The 14,690-nt window shown below is 40.7% G+C and overlaps 1 protein-coding gene across 1 annotated transcript in view; it reads left to right on the top strand.

Annotated features, from left to right (window-relative positions):
• Positions 1 to 14,690, top strand: part of CDH4 (cadherin 4) — an 821,769-nt gene that overhangs the window by 734,649 nt on the left and 72,430 nt on the right. Inside the window, exon 8 of the mRNA XM_075901106.2 lies at positions 4,186 to 4,323. Coding sequence (XP_075757221.2) covers positions 4,186 to 4,323 — 138 coding nt within the window. The remainder of the gene's footprint in view (positions 1 to 4,185; positions 4,324 to 14,690) is intronic.

The following is a 14,690-nucleotide window of genomic DNA, read 5'->3' as shown; positions in this document are numbered from 1 at the left end:
ATGAAGCCAGTGAAAGGGGTCCAAACTTGATGCCTGAGGTTTTACACACCACATTCTCCTTTATTTTGTCTGTCTGTAGGCTTAATGCAATGTGAAGTTCCAGCCACAATGATGGATTATTTTGCATTTGTTAGAAGTTTTCTTTGGTAGTTCAGACAACACACTTTTCCTTGTCTACTCTAGATGCAGTAGACTAGATCTTCAGCTGGTGGAAATCAGTGTTTCCCTATTGATTTTCACCAGAGCTTTATACCAGCAGTTTGCTTCTCACCCTGTGTCCCTGACTAACGAGCCTTCATTTATTTCCTAGGACCCTCACTATCTACTGGTGGGACATGCTTCAGCCTCATTTACTTTAGCTGTTGTATTGTTTTTCTGACTGGGTTTGGATCCCCTACCCTTGTTTCTGTTTTCATTGCACTTTTCTTTTCTCTATTCCTATTCTTACCTTGCAAACAATCTCTCTGTGAGTGGGGTCAACATTTGACTGTACACTGTTGAATTTGTTGTCCTTGTGCTGCATTTTTTCATTGGCCAGCTTTGTGCTGTGTTTGATTGGTTTGTGTCCTATTTTTATTGTTTCCTTCCTTTAATATTCTGTGTTTGGGTTTTGTTTGCTTGTTTTTCACAACAGGTAGATGTTTCTCAAGAGGCACCCAGCTGTCCGATTAGTCTGATGTTATCCAGATTCATTCTTTGAGTATCTCAAATGAGTGGCAGCTAATGAAGTAACAAAACCTTTTAAAATAAGACTTGCTTGTCCCTTAGCTAATATTCTGTCAGGAGGATTTTATCACTAAGTGTTCTTCAAAGCAACTTTGGCTTAATAAATAAATAATCCAAGAATTAAAGGAGTTTTACAGAATTAGGCCCAATGTGAATTAGTACCATCTAGTTTTTCAGCATAGCATGGAGCTAAGTGTGACCTTATCCAAGGTCTGCAGTTCGAGTTCAGAGTCAAGTTTGCATTAACAGTGTCATGAGTTTCTGAATTGTTTTTGACACAGAAACCAAACTGTCTTTGTAGTGCCCTAGCTGGAGGCAAGACAGAAAGACAAGAGTCGTGAGTGGCTCTGACAGTCCCAGGTTGTTCCAATGGATAAACCTGTAAGTGGTAGCATCTATTCTCAACAGCTCCTGAAGGGGCTGGGTCACAAACAAAGTAACACAAAAAAACGGCAACTTACAAAGAAAAGGAAAGAAAGAGAAAACATGGATAAAAAATGTTTTATTGTCCTGTTCTTTCAAGGAAAATAAGGACCATTTTTCTTCTGCTATGTTACTGCGGCACTGAAGCCTTTATAACAGTGTGCAAAAACTAAACCATCAAATATGAAACACTTTGAATTGCATGCTCCACATCTCACTGCAGTAATGAACATTGGAAGTGGTGTCACCCATCTAAATGCAGACATTGTTGAACTGTTGTCTTCAATATAAACTTCCATCTGATTTATCTAATGTTTGTGGGACCTGATTGCTTTTAAATCTCCCTCCCCCTCCCCAGCCCTACTCCTCCCACTCCCGCCATTGCTTAAACCTCATTAAAAACATAATTGAGCACATGAGCATTTGGGCTGCACATAAACACTAATATTGCTCATGGTAATTCTCTATCTCTTGAGAGCGAATCATAATGTTTATTCATTAATAACGATACAATGCTTCTATTCTACAGTACCTTGCTTCCTTTGGCTCTCCAAGAGTTTTACAAACATTCATGGAGTAAGCCTGGGAGAAAGGCATTATAAAGGGGAAACCTAAGGTTTAACCACAATTTCCTGGCATACATCTTCTGCCTTGACCAATTCCTCAATTGGATTTTATTATACAAAAACCAGAGGCCTCATCCCAGGCAGTATGAGTTAACAGGGCCCCACTACTACCTCCAACACGGGTTCTAGTTACAGTGAGCCAGTGAAAGCTGGTAGGTGATATCACATATCGTTACACCCATCAGAAAGTTAATACCTAACACTGAACAGTCCCAGAGTGAGGATAACGCTGAGATCACGGCCTCCTGTTTATAGAGGCTGGGCAGTAACATTATTGCAACACTATCTGAGCAATGAGAATGAAACCAAATTGAACTAATCCTCACTAGCAACTCTTTCCGCTTTCTGAGCTTCAGACAACTACTTTTAACATCTGCAGATAGAAACCAAACAGGGCTTCCACTCATTCATGCCATAAAAACATCATCCTGTTACTTACTTCTACATGCCAGCTGCTCTGGCAACCTCCACCTCTCCATTTATCTTCATTGGCTCCCAGGCATCTTCCTTGTCCTGAGCATCTAAGTCCTGCACAAACTAGTTCCTATGTAACACTCTCCCTCTATCTCCGTTCACTCATCTCAGGTTCCCCTTTACTTCACCAAGTCACTCAAACCTTGTGGCTTGGTTTTCTTTCAGGTAGCTTTATATGCCTTAAAACCACTCAGCCCAATCCAGTGTGCCTCCATCTTTTCCTTCTTGTCATCCCTTCTCAAAATGCACCTTCCCCAAATGACCTATCAATTCCAGTACCCTTCCCACTGCAGGACAGATGTATGAGCCAAAAAACGACTGAATGATATGCTTAATGATTGTGGCTTGGTGCTTAGCGTCACCTTTCCTGTTGGCAATTTTGATTGGATCACCTCCTCAGTTTTTGCACATCATTTAGATTGCATGTGCTTTGGGGTGGGGACCTGTCTCCAGCCTGCTTTCCACACTGTTAGTCCTGTATTTATCAATAACATCATGCAAATGGAGACTTTCCCGGGATGCAATTTTAAAGGTTAGTTTTGGCTTGGTATTCAGAAGTGCAGCAGACTCCTGGGTCATTTAGGACACATACAGAGTAAGGCCCAATTTCTGTGCTAATGAATAGAGGTTCTTATATTAGCTTCATCACCATAGACGTGAGGACTTAATAAGAATGCCAAGGTTTGACTATAGGAGGAAAATCATTCACTCATGAGCCACACATAGAAGTGATCTTCTGTGACAGTATCTTCCCCTTTTGCATGTGAATCTCAAGATTGCATATGCAGAGCCAGTAGGAAGATGGAAGTCTAGGCCACAGCTGAGGGAACTGCAGCATCTCTTTTCTAACTTCATGAAGCCTGCTCTAAAACATCCTGAGTCTGTACAATTCTTCCCCCATTCTGTGAAAACCCAGTTGGAAGAGGAATCCCTAAGAGCTGTGATGAGCAGGGAAAGCTGCATTGTCCGGGAACCCAAATGGCCAGCCTAGGTTCCTAGAACCCGCTCAGAAGGTCTCCACTGAATTCCAAGATTTATATAGATTTCATGGGATTTCTCATATGCTGTGCTATTTCTATGTGGTAAATCCTAGTTTCAAACAGAACGAAGGATCATTCCATGAAGGAAGCCTCCCTTCTCCTTTGGCTCATCCCATGTTTTTCCATCGACAGGGTCAGTTCCTGCTCCAGGTTATTAGAGGTGAAGTGATTTTTAAAATGTTATTTACTTGTCCATATTTACACAACTTGTTTCCTTTTTATTTTTTTTATTTTCCATTTGTGTTGGAAAATGAAAACAGACTAGTTGTTTGCCCTTTTATTTCCAGTCATTTCACCTTTTGCGTCTCATGAAATAGCAGATGGTGGCAACATTTAGATTTCAAACACTGCAGAAGAATGATTGATTCCCAACAAACGATTATGATTGAGTTTTATTTGTGTTCAGGTGTGTACTGAAAATATTGCTTGTAATCCTAGGTTTTATAAAAAACAATTTACCAGAGCTGGTTGGAAGACTATGGGGGGGGAAGCAGTTCTCCATAGGAATATTGCAACAAATATTATTAATGTTTAATTTTCAGCAAAACGTTCTCTGGAAAGATTTTAACTTTTTGTCAAAAAAGCCCAAAACTTTAAAAAAATGTGAGTTTTCAGTTGCCAAAAGCTTAAAAAATACTTTGCTTTTCAGCCAAAAAAGTCACTTTCTGACAAAGTGAAAAGGTTTAAAAAATTGCAGACACTTGCAAAAGATTTTTGCTTAGTCTACTACTACATTATTTTCCTCAAAAAAGAAATATTGAAAGTAAATTTTTCCCAGCCCTGTTGCTGACACGTTGAATCTAAGTAACTCTTGTATTCCTTTAAATACAGATGTGTGAGGTGGAATCACTCAAGACATTAAATGGTATATTTTTCTCTTTTTTTTTTTCTTCCAGAAAGTTCAGCAGTACACAGTCATTGTTCAGGCTACAGATATGGAAGGAAATCTTAACTATGGTCTCTCAAACACAGCAACTGCCATCATTATGGTCACAGACGTGAATGACAACCCACCAGAATTCACTGCCAGCACTGTGAGTATCAATTCATCAGCACAACAATGCATGCACACACGAAGTGTTTGTAATTCATGGACATATCACTCGTCTCTGCTGGTTTGGCAGACAGGGAAAAGAACCTTGATAAATAACTATGTAACAAAAACTTTCAGGGAAAAAAAACAGGGGGAGGAGAGAAAGAGAATGATTCCTAATTTAGAAACACTGGCTATCAGTTTCATTGAGCTAATGAAGGAACTAAAGAATGTGGCCAGGATACTGTCTACTAACTTTCACCAAAGGGCATGCAGTAGTTTGACAGCAATTGGTTGTAGACATATCTGAGCTACTTATGAGCTAAACCCTGAACTACATTTTGTAGCTTAGATAAAATTTAAAAAGAATAAATAGTCTAAGTGGTAACACGTAGTCCCCATACATATTTCACTGTTATCTGTAACAGATGTCTTTGTTGTACAGGCAGTAAGTGCATTAAATAATACTGCATCTGTTTTTAATTAGCTCAAAATCTTTCATATACTAGAGCATTTTGTGTTTATCTTATTTTGATCCAAGACCATCGGTCTGACTTCTTTGACTAGGAAAAATAGAGATTGCAATGGACAAGGTAAGTTAAAGAATTTTGGGAGGGGAGAAATAATAAAATAAGTTAATTGATTTCTTCACCAAAACCTAATGTGGGAAAAAATAGTATATCAGGAACTCAGATAAATGCAGCATGTAATGAAGTAATGCTGACATAATAATGATAAATAATGAATTATTAGCTTTTAGTTGTTAACATTAGGGTGAAGGTCAGCTAATAAGAAAAGGAAAGTTTCAATAGCAAAGAGAAAATACTTTTCAAAATGCAATCACAATTCTAAAAAGTCATTTTGAACATCCTACTTGAACATCATTGTAGACATGGGAACACAGAGTCCAGAGAGATGGAATTGTGCCTTTACCATCACTTGACACTGTAAAATTGTACTGTGTATCGTGTCACTGAGTGCTCTCATAGGTATATGGATTAGATTCATACTACTTTCATAGGGTACTCAATGATATACTATTCTATAAGATACATGGAGCCAAACTCTGGCCTCAGTTACACCCCTGAAACTCTGCTGAGTGCACTGGACTTCTATAGAAGCAACCAGGGGTGAAAGTAACTTAGGGTATGTCTACACTACCCTCCTAGTTCGAGGAGTAACGGTAGTTCGGAATAGGAACCTAGTCCGAACTACCTAGTTCGAGCCCCGTGTAGCCGCGCTGCACGGGGTTCGAACCAGCGGGGATTTAAAAATGGCGGCTCCCCGCTTATGCAAATGAAGCCCAGGAAATTCAAATCCCGGGCTTCGTTTGCAAGTGCGGTATGCCTACATTACCCCACTAGTTTGAACTAGCGGGGTAGTATAGATATACCCTTACATTTCTTACAGGTACTGTCCTATTGCAACCCAGGTCTCTGCCAGCTCTTTAAAAAGCTCCCTGTTGGCTTTTGCTGCAGATCAGCCAGTTCTTGCCAGAGCTGTGCACTGGGGCGGGCCCTTTTGCTTTCACCTCTGCATGTAACTGAAAGCAGAGTTTGCCTCAGGAGTCCAGATCTACAAAGTGCTGAGCCACTTCATCTTCCACTGATGTGAGGGAAAAGAGTCATTAATAGGAGGCAGTCTCTACCTAGCGAAACTCAGCCGCGGCCATGGAAATAACTCAGCTTTCAGTCTCTAAGGTTGGTAGCCCAGAGCATACGGAGTATGGCTCACAATAGAGTATGTAAGATGGTGTCTCTCATGATAATATAGTTAATGAGGCTCAGAGGGGTAGGCATGTTAGTCTATAATTTTAAAAATAAGATTAATCCCATGGCAGCTACAGGCTAACAAAAATATATAGTATGAGCTTTCATGAGCAAAATCCTCTTCATCCAACTCATCTGAAGAAGTGGGTTTTACCCAGGAAAGCTCATGATACTATGTATTTTTGTTAGTCTCCAAGGTGCCACAGGAATACTTGTTATATTAAATGGGGTATTTTCCATTTAATATATTGGAGAATGTATTTCACAATATGATACATGCAGTACTAGGAGAACCATAGAACGCAGAGATGGATCTTGGGTTATCTGGTCCTTTCCCCTGCCAATGTAGTATTGCTTCCTCCTCTACAATTTGTAGTCTTATCCAGTCTGGTTCTCAGTATCCCAAACAATGAGTCTTTTGACTGCAAATATATGTGTGTCCCGCATGCTAATGTTTGCTTATGGGGGAACTTTATGCTGCCAGGTAAATACTTCTTCCATCTTAATTTGAGTGAAAAAGTGCTGACATCTAGTGGGCACGTTATTTAAGCACTAATGTGAATTTCTTAAAGATATCCCAGGAAAACTTGTACTTGTCCCCACATGAAGTTAATGTAAGAAATGTAAAGTGACTGTCATCTTCTTGGTACTAACATTATCCATGTAATGAGCAGCCATATGGCTCTGTTATCGTTTTTGGGGCGGAAACCGTGAATTTATATTGTGACACTTGTGAGATAAAGGAGCATATATTAAGAAATTTAGCGGGATTTATTTATTCAGAACTGAGTTTGATGGAGGGGAGCTCAAGAAAATTACATTCAGGTAAATTCTGAGTATTTAAAATCTCAGCATGCATGAGACGCTGAAGGGATAAAAGCTACTAAGACAATTATCCATAGAATCAGGTTAAATGGATCAGAAAATTCCACTCTTCCCCTAAGCAGGAATGATTTGTACCATCATTTCTCTAATTTCAATCACTGCAAAAAAAGAGTTTTGCAAGGGCCAGAGGGGCCCTTTATACTGTATCAAGTGGGACTGTGCATAACTCAAACCTGAGGATATTTTACAGTGACATTACCTCATAGCTCTCTAGTAAAAGTGATATTTAATATCCTCCTGGATATAGTAAAGATCCCATTACCGATAGACACAAAAATGCTATCTGATCTTCACCTGGGGCTGCCACAGGTAAAATCATCAGTCCAATAATTCTCATTAAACCTGTAGTGAATTGCTTTGCTCCCCCCACCAGCTCTGAAATTAGTTCTTATGTCTTTTCTGTGCTTTAAAAATAAAATAGAGGCTTCTATAAATTCACAGCTTCTTTGAGGGTAAGAAAGCTTACCATGACTCTTAAAAAATACTTCTGCACTGAAATACAATCAAAAACAAAATAGGCTGAACAACTGAAATGGTGGTGTGCTCTTGGAAAGTTGCCAGATGCGAGAAAATCAAGGGTAATATTCAGTGCAGAAATATACAAAAGCACACCCTATAGTGTTCCTAAATTACCTGTCATTCAAACTGGGGGGGTTTAGACTTAATAGTTTCTGGCTATAAATGTAGCCCAGGAGGATGCTGCAGCATGCTGGTGTTACAGCTCATGTGTTCAGCAGCAGGAATTAATTTTACTATGTAAAATTTAACAACTGGAAAGGAGAAAACCAACCACAGTGGTGGTCAAAAATCATGCAAATTGTCTGCGGGTAAAAGTGCTTTGACTATAAATATATATCAAACGAAGTTTTAGACCCAAATGACAGATTTACACACATCAGAATTACACACCAAGACCAAAAACAGTATATTATAATCGAAAAAGGTTTTGGTTAAAGACCACCAAAAAAACCCCAAAGCTTTGTACTAGATGTGGAATGAAAAAGAAACAGTAAAATCAGACAAGAACTATTTAAAACTATAAAGTGAAAATGGCATGATGAAACCCAGAAACCATTGGGTCCTACATTAATATCGAAACAAGTATTTACCACAGGGCTACTCAATATGCGGCATACAGGCAGCATGCCCTGCAGTCCATTTGTTTGTGGCCTGGGGTGCAGTTTGGGTTTACGTGGGGCTCAACATGCAGCCTGCAGGTAGGAGCCAAAACAAAAAAGTAGTCAATATAGTGGTCTTCTGTTGATATGTGTTTTAGTAGTTAAATTTCTGGACTGTCATTGCTCATTAAAAGTGCTGTCATATGGGTGGAAATCAGGGAAATATTTCATTTTATTAATATCAGAAGAACTGACTTGTGTAGTCTTGCCTTAATCTTTGTATTCATGCCTGTCAGTGTGAAAGAAACTATTTGCATATATATTTGCATGCATATGCAACCATGCTTACGTTGCAGCCCTCAGCATGTGCTATGAGTATCATGGTGGCCCCCGGGGCTTCCAAAATTGAGTAGCCCTGATTTACCATATCTCTGAATAGATCACCTGGGAAGCGAAGGAGAGAAGGCCTGTGGAATTATGAGAAAGAAGAAACTTGCCTTCCCTTGGAAAGGGTTCTGAACCCATATGGGAGAGGGATTTGCCATCATGAGGAATAAACTCTTTAACTAGAATATTCATAATCACTAGGGAGAGCCTACCTACCTGCTTCGATTGTATCGTATCTTACATTATGGCAGCAGAAAGCATTGTGGGGCAGTATCATGTTGGATCTGGAATAGCCAGATCTGCACTGAACCAATATGGCATCCCATGAAGCTGTTGAGATCTTCTTAGATCGTTACCCAGGAATGCCATGGGTCAGTTCTACATGTTGAGTACACTGGAGCTGGGTAGAACCATGAACTGTTGAAAACTCTTCTGGCAACTGATGGATATTTGTAACCCATTCTTTTTTTTCTAAAATAAGGCCTGGGATGCAGGGGTTTGGGTTGTGACCTGGGGCAGGCAATTGGGGTGCAGGATCTGGGAAGGGATATGGGAGCAAGAGAGGGCAGAGGGTTTGGGTTATGAGACTTATCTACTTGACTCCCAGCCAGCAGCCCTCTCAAGCAGATACCCTGCCTTGCCCCTCCACTGGGTACAAGGGCCCTGTGGTTTTTGAAGAGCTATGAGCCTGAGAAGAGGGGAGGATGGTGCTTCCCGAGCTGCCTGTTGACAACAGGCAGCTCCCATTGGCCAGAAACCGGCCAATGGGATTGTACTAGGGGCAGCAGCAGCACACAGACTCTTTCCTCCCTCTCCTGGGGCCACAGCTGTTCAAACAGAAATCTGCAATGGCCACATTTCTCAGCAGCATATGAGAGGGCAGGCAGGAAGTCTGCCTGGGGTTCCCCGCTTCATCTGCGGGCCAGATCTGGTGGCTTGGCGGGCCAGATTCGGCCCGTGGAAGGTGTTTTGCCTAGGCCTGATGTACAGTATAACCTCAATAATCCAAACTTCCTGATATCCCTAACAAGGTCATATCCCTATGATCTTTTAATTATGTGGAAAATTCCCTACAGTATCACAGACCTTTATTATCCCCATTTATCCAGTTTCCTTCATAATCAGAAAATTGGCAGTTGTAGTGCATTTCCACAGAACCTTAACTATGCCTCTAGCCAGACTCTCCTCTCAGATATGGGAGGGGCACTGAATCATATCACAGAAATTAGCATTGATTCTGGAAATGGTAAATTGGTGAGTGCTGTTTTTCTGAATTGGAATTTGGGAGCACAACATTGGCTAATCGCAGACAATCCTTCTGTGTGTAAGTCACTGACATGGCTGGATTTTCATACTAGGTGAAGACAATATAATATGCCTACTGAAAAAAAGCATTTAATTACAAAGCAATCTACAAGTACATACTGGACAGGATGCCTTTCTGCTGTTTCACCGAGGACACAGTTAATAGCCATCCAAGGGTTTCCACTTTAAATAAGTAAATGCTTAATCAGAGAGGAGAAGTAAAGGGAGTTCCAGACCCACACTCAACTCATATAAAGTCTATTTTTATCATATTCAATCAAGAACAATCAGGCACAGAGAGGAGATGCAGATGAATTTGCATGATCAGACTTCTGTGACTTAAATGTTAATTAAAAGTTATTTTAAATTTGCCTACTGTGCAGAACTTGTTTTTATAGTAGCCCATGGAAGGGAAATATTATTTAGCAAGGCTGAAGTGCTCATGATTAGCAGAGCTGTGGATTCTTGGGAAAATCTGCCTTGCAATCAAGCTGTCCTTTAGGAGGAAAAAATAGAGTGAAAGAGAAACTGGGCTATTCAAGTTCTCTAAGCTCCTAAGTCTTAGGTGGTCTTATTTAAAGCTACTTTAAAATTTGCCCTTTGGCACTGCTTTAAGAATCTGCAGTTCCTATGCTGAATCCAAAGTAGAAAGTAGCATATTTGAAGGAGATGCCTCTGGAATCATTTTCCTTTCAATGCTCTCTCTCTAATCACAGCTCTGACTACATTTTTGGCAGGTCAGATGCTCGCCACATCAGCCTGTCTCCTGCACAGGTGTAGAAAAAAGAAAAGGGAATGAGAAAAAAAGAACTTTTCCCACTTTGCATGCCCCTTTTAGACACTGTTCACAGCAGGAATCCTTGTACTCAGGGAACACAATGATTGTTACAAGAGTTTGTCTACACAAGCAAGTTATTCTGGAATAAAGTAGGAGGGTAATTCAACACAGAAAGAACTTTTCTAGAATAACACCAACAAGCTGTCAGGAAAGTACAATGAACGTTGCTATATTCAGCAAAAGGAGCATGACAGAGAGCAGAACATGGCCCAGTCCTTCTCTGCTTTGAGCAAAAGAGATGGCTAGCCATAGACGGGAACACATAAATATTCATTACTGGTGCACTGAAATATCTCATTCAAAAAGGCAGGCTCTGGCAGTTCTGCCAAACTGGCTGGATGATTTTTCACATGGATATTTAATTTATAGCTTCAGATTGGAATCATATCAGGCTGCTAAATAATATTATGTTGGTAACCTGTTTTTCACACTTGACTGAAGCAATCACATCAATCATATGTCAAGTATGACTTATGGCAAAAAGAGACATCTGGATCAAAAAGGCACCCATGTGGCATATTAGGGCAGAGAAGTGAGAGTCATCAGACCCAGCTTGTCTTTCTACTGACTCACTTTAGGACCTTGGTCAAGTCAGTTAATATGTCTATGAGCTCACTATTTGTAAAACAGGGATAACAACACTTACCTATCTCTGAAGTGATGGTTCAGGACACTGACCAGTGTGACTCATCCCACAGAGCAGTATTCCCCCAGACGGGGATGGTACAAAACAGTCATGTCCATACTTGGAGGGAGAAAACTTGTTCATCTTGGCTTCTGAGGATAGAACAAGAAGCAATGGGCTTAACCTGCAGCAAGGGAGGTTTAAGTTGGACATTAGGAAAAAGTTCCTAACTGTCAGGGTAGTCAAACACTGGAATAAATTGCCCAGGGAGGTTGTAGAATCCCCATCTCTGGAAATATTTAAGAGTAGGTTAGATAAATGTCTATCAGAGATCGTCTAGACAGTATTTGGTCCTGCCATGGGGACAGGGGACTGGACTCAATGACTTCTCGAGGTCACTTCCAGTCCTAGTATTCTATGATTCTATGACACTTAGAAAAGACTTAGGGACTAACTATTCAGAAGAGTTTGCCTAATTGTGGTGTAGTGTGTCTAATCTGTGGCCATTTTCCTATGCAGTCACCATGATTACTTGTCAGCTGCTCCAAAAATATGGGACTAAATTCAGGGATCAATTTAGAATAATAATAATTTATATAAAGAAAGTGGCCTTAGCACAATTTGAAACTAGTTATCACAGGAGACAAAAATGAAGATGGGACTTAAACAGCACAGATCAAAAGCTGGCAAAAGAAAAAGACCTCCTGTCATCAAGTGGAAAATCCACATTCCTGCACTGATTTATAGATAAATGCTAACAAGTGAATTCTATATGGTTCTGAAAATGAGATTTATTATTAAAAACCAAATTGTGTTTTCATGGAAAATCCCACCTGATTCTCATGTGTTCGCATTTTTTCCACTCACAATGAAGTTGGAACAAAAGTACACTAAAAGTCTACACAGTCACAGAGCTGTCCTCTTATAACCCAAGTAAATGACTGTATTCAAGCAAACCCAGTATGGCCAGCTGGATAGGCTCCTACCAGAACATATTCTTAATCTCCTGTGCACTTCAATTAAATATACAAACAATGAAATGTAGATACTGCAGGTCAAGCTAGCTCTTCTGAATAAGAATTCAAGGCTTTTTCGTGGAAATGGTCTTTCTGCCCTTAATTACATTCCAGGTGTCCCTGAAAACCTTTGTCATAAATAATTAATTACAGCAAGACTCTTGGTCCAGGAGGAATGAGAGTGGACTTGCTGGTCAAAACTGTGCTTTCTTTTTATCTGACATGCAGCTTTGCTTGTGCTACTTTGAATTACTGACAATTGCGTATCTTTGTTTGGGAATAAAAAGAGTTTAAGAAGTTCTTTAAATCCTGGTCTGCACAATAACTTTCCCATTGGCACGCTGGCTTATGGGGACAGTTAGAGATGGCCCCAAACCAAAACCCCAGGTCTGCCCACCAGAGCTCTGAAAATCTGAAGCATACCTAGACCTGAACTGCACAGTGGGTCTCACCTCTCCACCTGGGAATACTGATTTTGGAACTTGGGCTCACGTCTTTTTGCACCCTTAAAAAAGTATTTTATTTGTCCTGGCAACACCTCCCTCACCTCAGATTTGGTTGCTGATCATAGAATTCCTGGAGCTGAGCATACGCCTGGTTTCTCCTACCAGCCAGTAGGAAAGTGACACAGACTTGAAAAATAGATCAGAAGACTTCAAGAGGCTGCAGATAGACAATTTATCCAGCGGGGCTTTGATATACCAGAAGTGGAGGAATATAGCGACCTGGCCAGTGGACAGAGTCACAAAGAGGGATCTCCTTAACACAGGGGCAGGCAATAATTTTCACAAGGGGGGTGGGAGCACTTGATGAATGTTGGTACCTAGTTGCAGGCCGGCTCTGGGTCCTCGGAAGGGGCAGGGCCTGAGGCAGAAGGGATGGGGCTGCGGGCCAGAGAGACAAAGAGAGTCTGTGAGTGTGAGAGACACTTGTGTGTGAGACTGTGACACAGACGTGGAGACAGACTGAGTGTGTGCAGCAGTGTGTATGTAATAGTGACTGTGTGTGTGGCACACAGTGTGGCACAGACTGAGTGTGTGTGACAGTGACACAGAGAGTGTGTGTGCTGGTTGCAATTGGGTAAGTTTCTGAGAGAAGCTGCAAGCTGTCTCTTCAAGGGACCTCTGTCCTGCTCCGTTGTCTCCTCTCGCTTCTGCACTCCCCTGAGTCACTTACCATCGATGCTTCAGGCTGGAGCAGTTCCGCTACATGTCTTCCTCTCCCTGATCCCTGCACCACAGAGATAGAGTACAGGGGTAGGAGGATACCCTGACTTCCATACTTTCCTCACCCCACCCCCTCATTTCCCCATATTATTTCTGAATTAGACACCCACGGTATTAAAAACAGCTGCCATTTTGGCCTAGTAGCACTGACTCCCCACCACTATACTGAGCTTGGGTTACTCAGAGATGGTTCAAGGCTCTGCTTAGCCTGATTCTGCCCTGCATCTAATTAGAATCAGATAGGCTGTTCCTTGTAAATGGGTCAGTCACGCAGCAAAACCGTCAAATGTAATCTTCAGATGGGGGGGAGATAATTTTATTTCTTTTCATTTATACCTGCTCTGTGGTTAAAAGAAGAATTAAAATGAGGTCATTAAACTTTCCTTGGAGACAAACCCCAGACCTCCGTGGTAATATGATTAATCAAATGTAAAAGTGAAGCTACCCTCAATGACTATAACTCATTTTTATAAAATATCTAATTACTGTAACATAGTCTGCTGCAGAAAAGAAAAGGGGAAAGAAATTAATTGCAATAACAATTCAGGAAGATAAAGTTTTTCTGAATTAGGTCTGCACAAGAAGCTAAATTGAGTTGATTAAGTAATTTTGGTTTCAGGAACACCCTTGATGGAAGTTAATAATAATGAATTTTTCAGACCTTGGTGTTGTAAATTGCCAAAGACCAGTGCATTTAAAATATGGAAATGACAAATTCATTACAGATTTCAATTCCCTGTTGCACCTCCCTCTCCCCTCCCCCCCCCCCCCCCCCCACAAAAAAAAAAAAGCAGTAAAAAATGCTTGATTGGTCTCTCTTAATTCAGACCCATATACTTCTTGGTTTAAAATCAAAACTAATGCAACCATCACTTTCTACACTAGAAAGCACGGTTTCTGCCAATTAGAGTTACAATGCCAGACGGGAGTAGAGCCCATGGCACTATTCATTCCCTGCTTCACAACACATAAGTGGTTGCAATCCAAAAATTACAACATAACCGCCATGAATGGATACATCATAAGTACATACTCAGCTATCCTTTACAACACTAAAAGCTCCTCTGTCCTCTCAGGGCCAGTATGTAATTCCCATTAATGGGAATGAACTGCACACATGTACAGCTAGTAACACACAACAATCTATTGGGGATGTTTGATCTTCTAGCATGATTTTTTTTTTTTTTTTTGCTGGTTCA

This window comes from Pelodiscus sinensis, chromosome 17 (assembly GCF_052426305.1).
Source record: "Pelodiscus sinensis isolate ZL-2025 chromosome 17, ASM5242630v1, whole genome shotgun sequence".
Classification (NCBI taxonomy): domain Eukaryota; kingdom Metazoa; phylum Chordata; order Testudines; family Trionychidae; genus Pelodiscus; species Pelodiscus sinensis.
The sequence above is the reverse complement of the archived record's forward strand: the minus strand, read 5'-3'. Positions and strand labels throughout refer to the sequence as shown.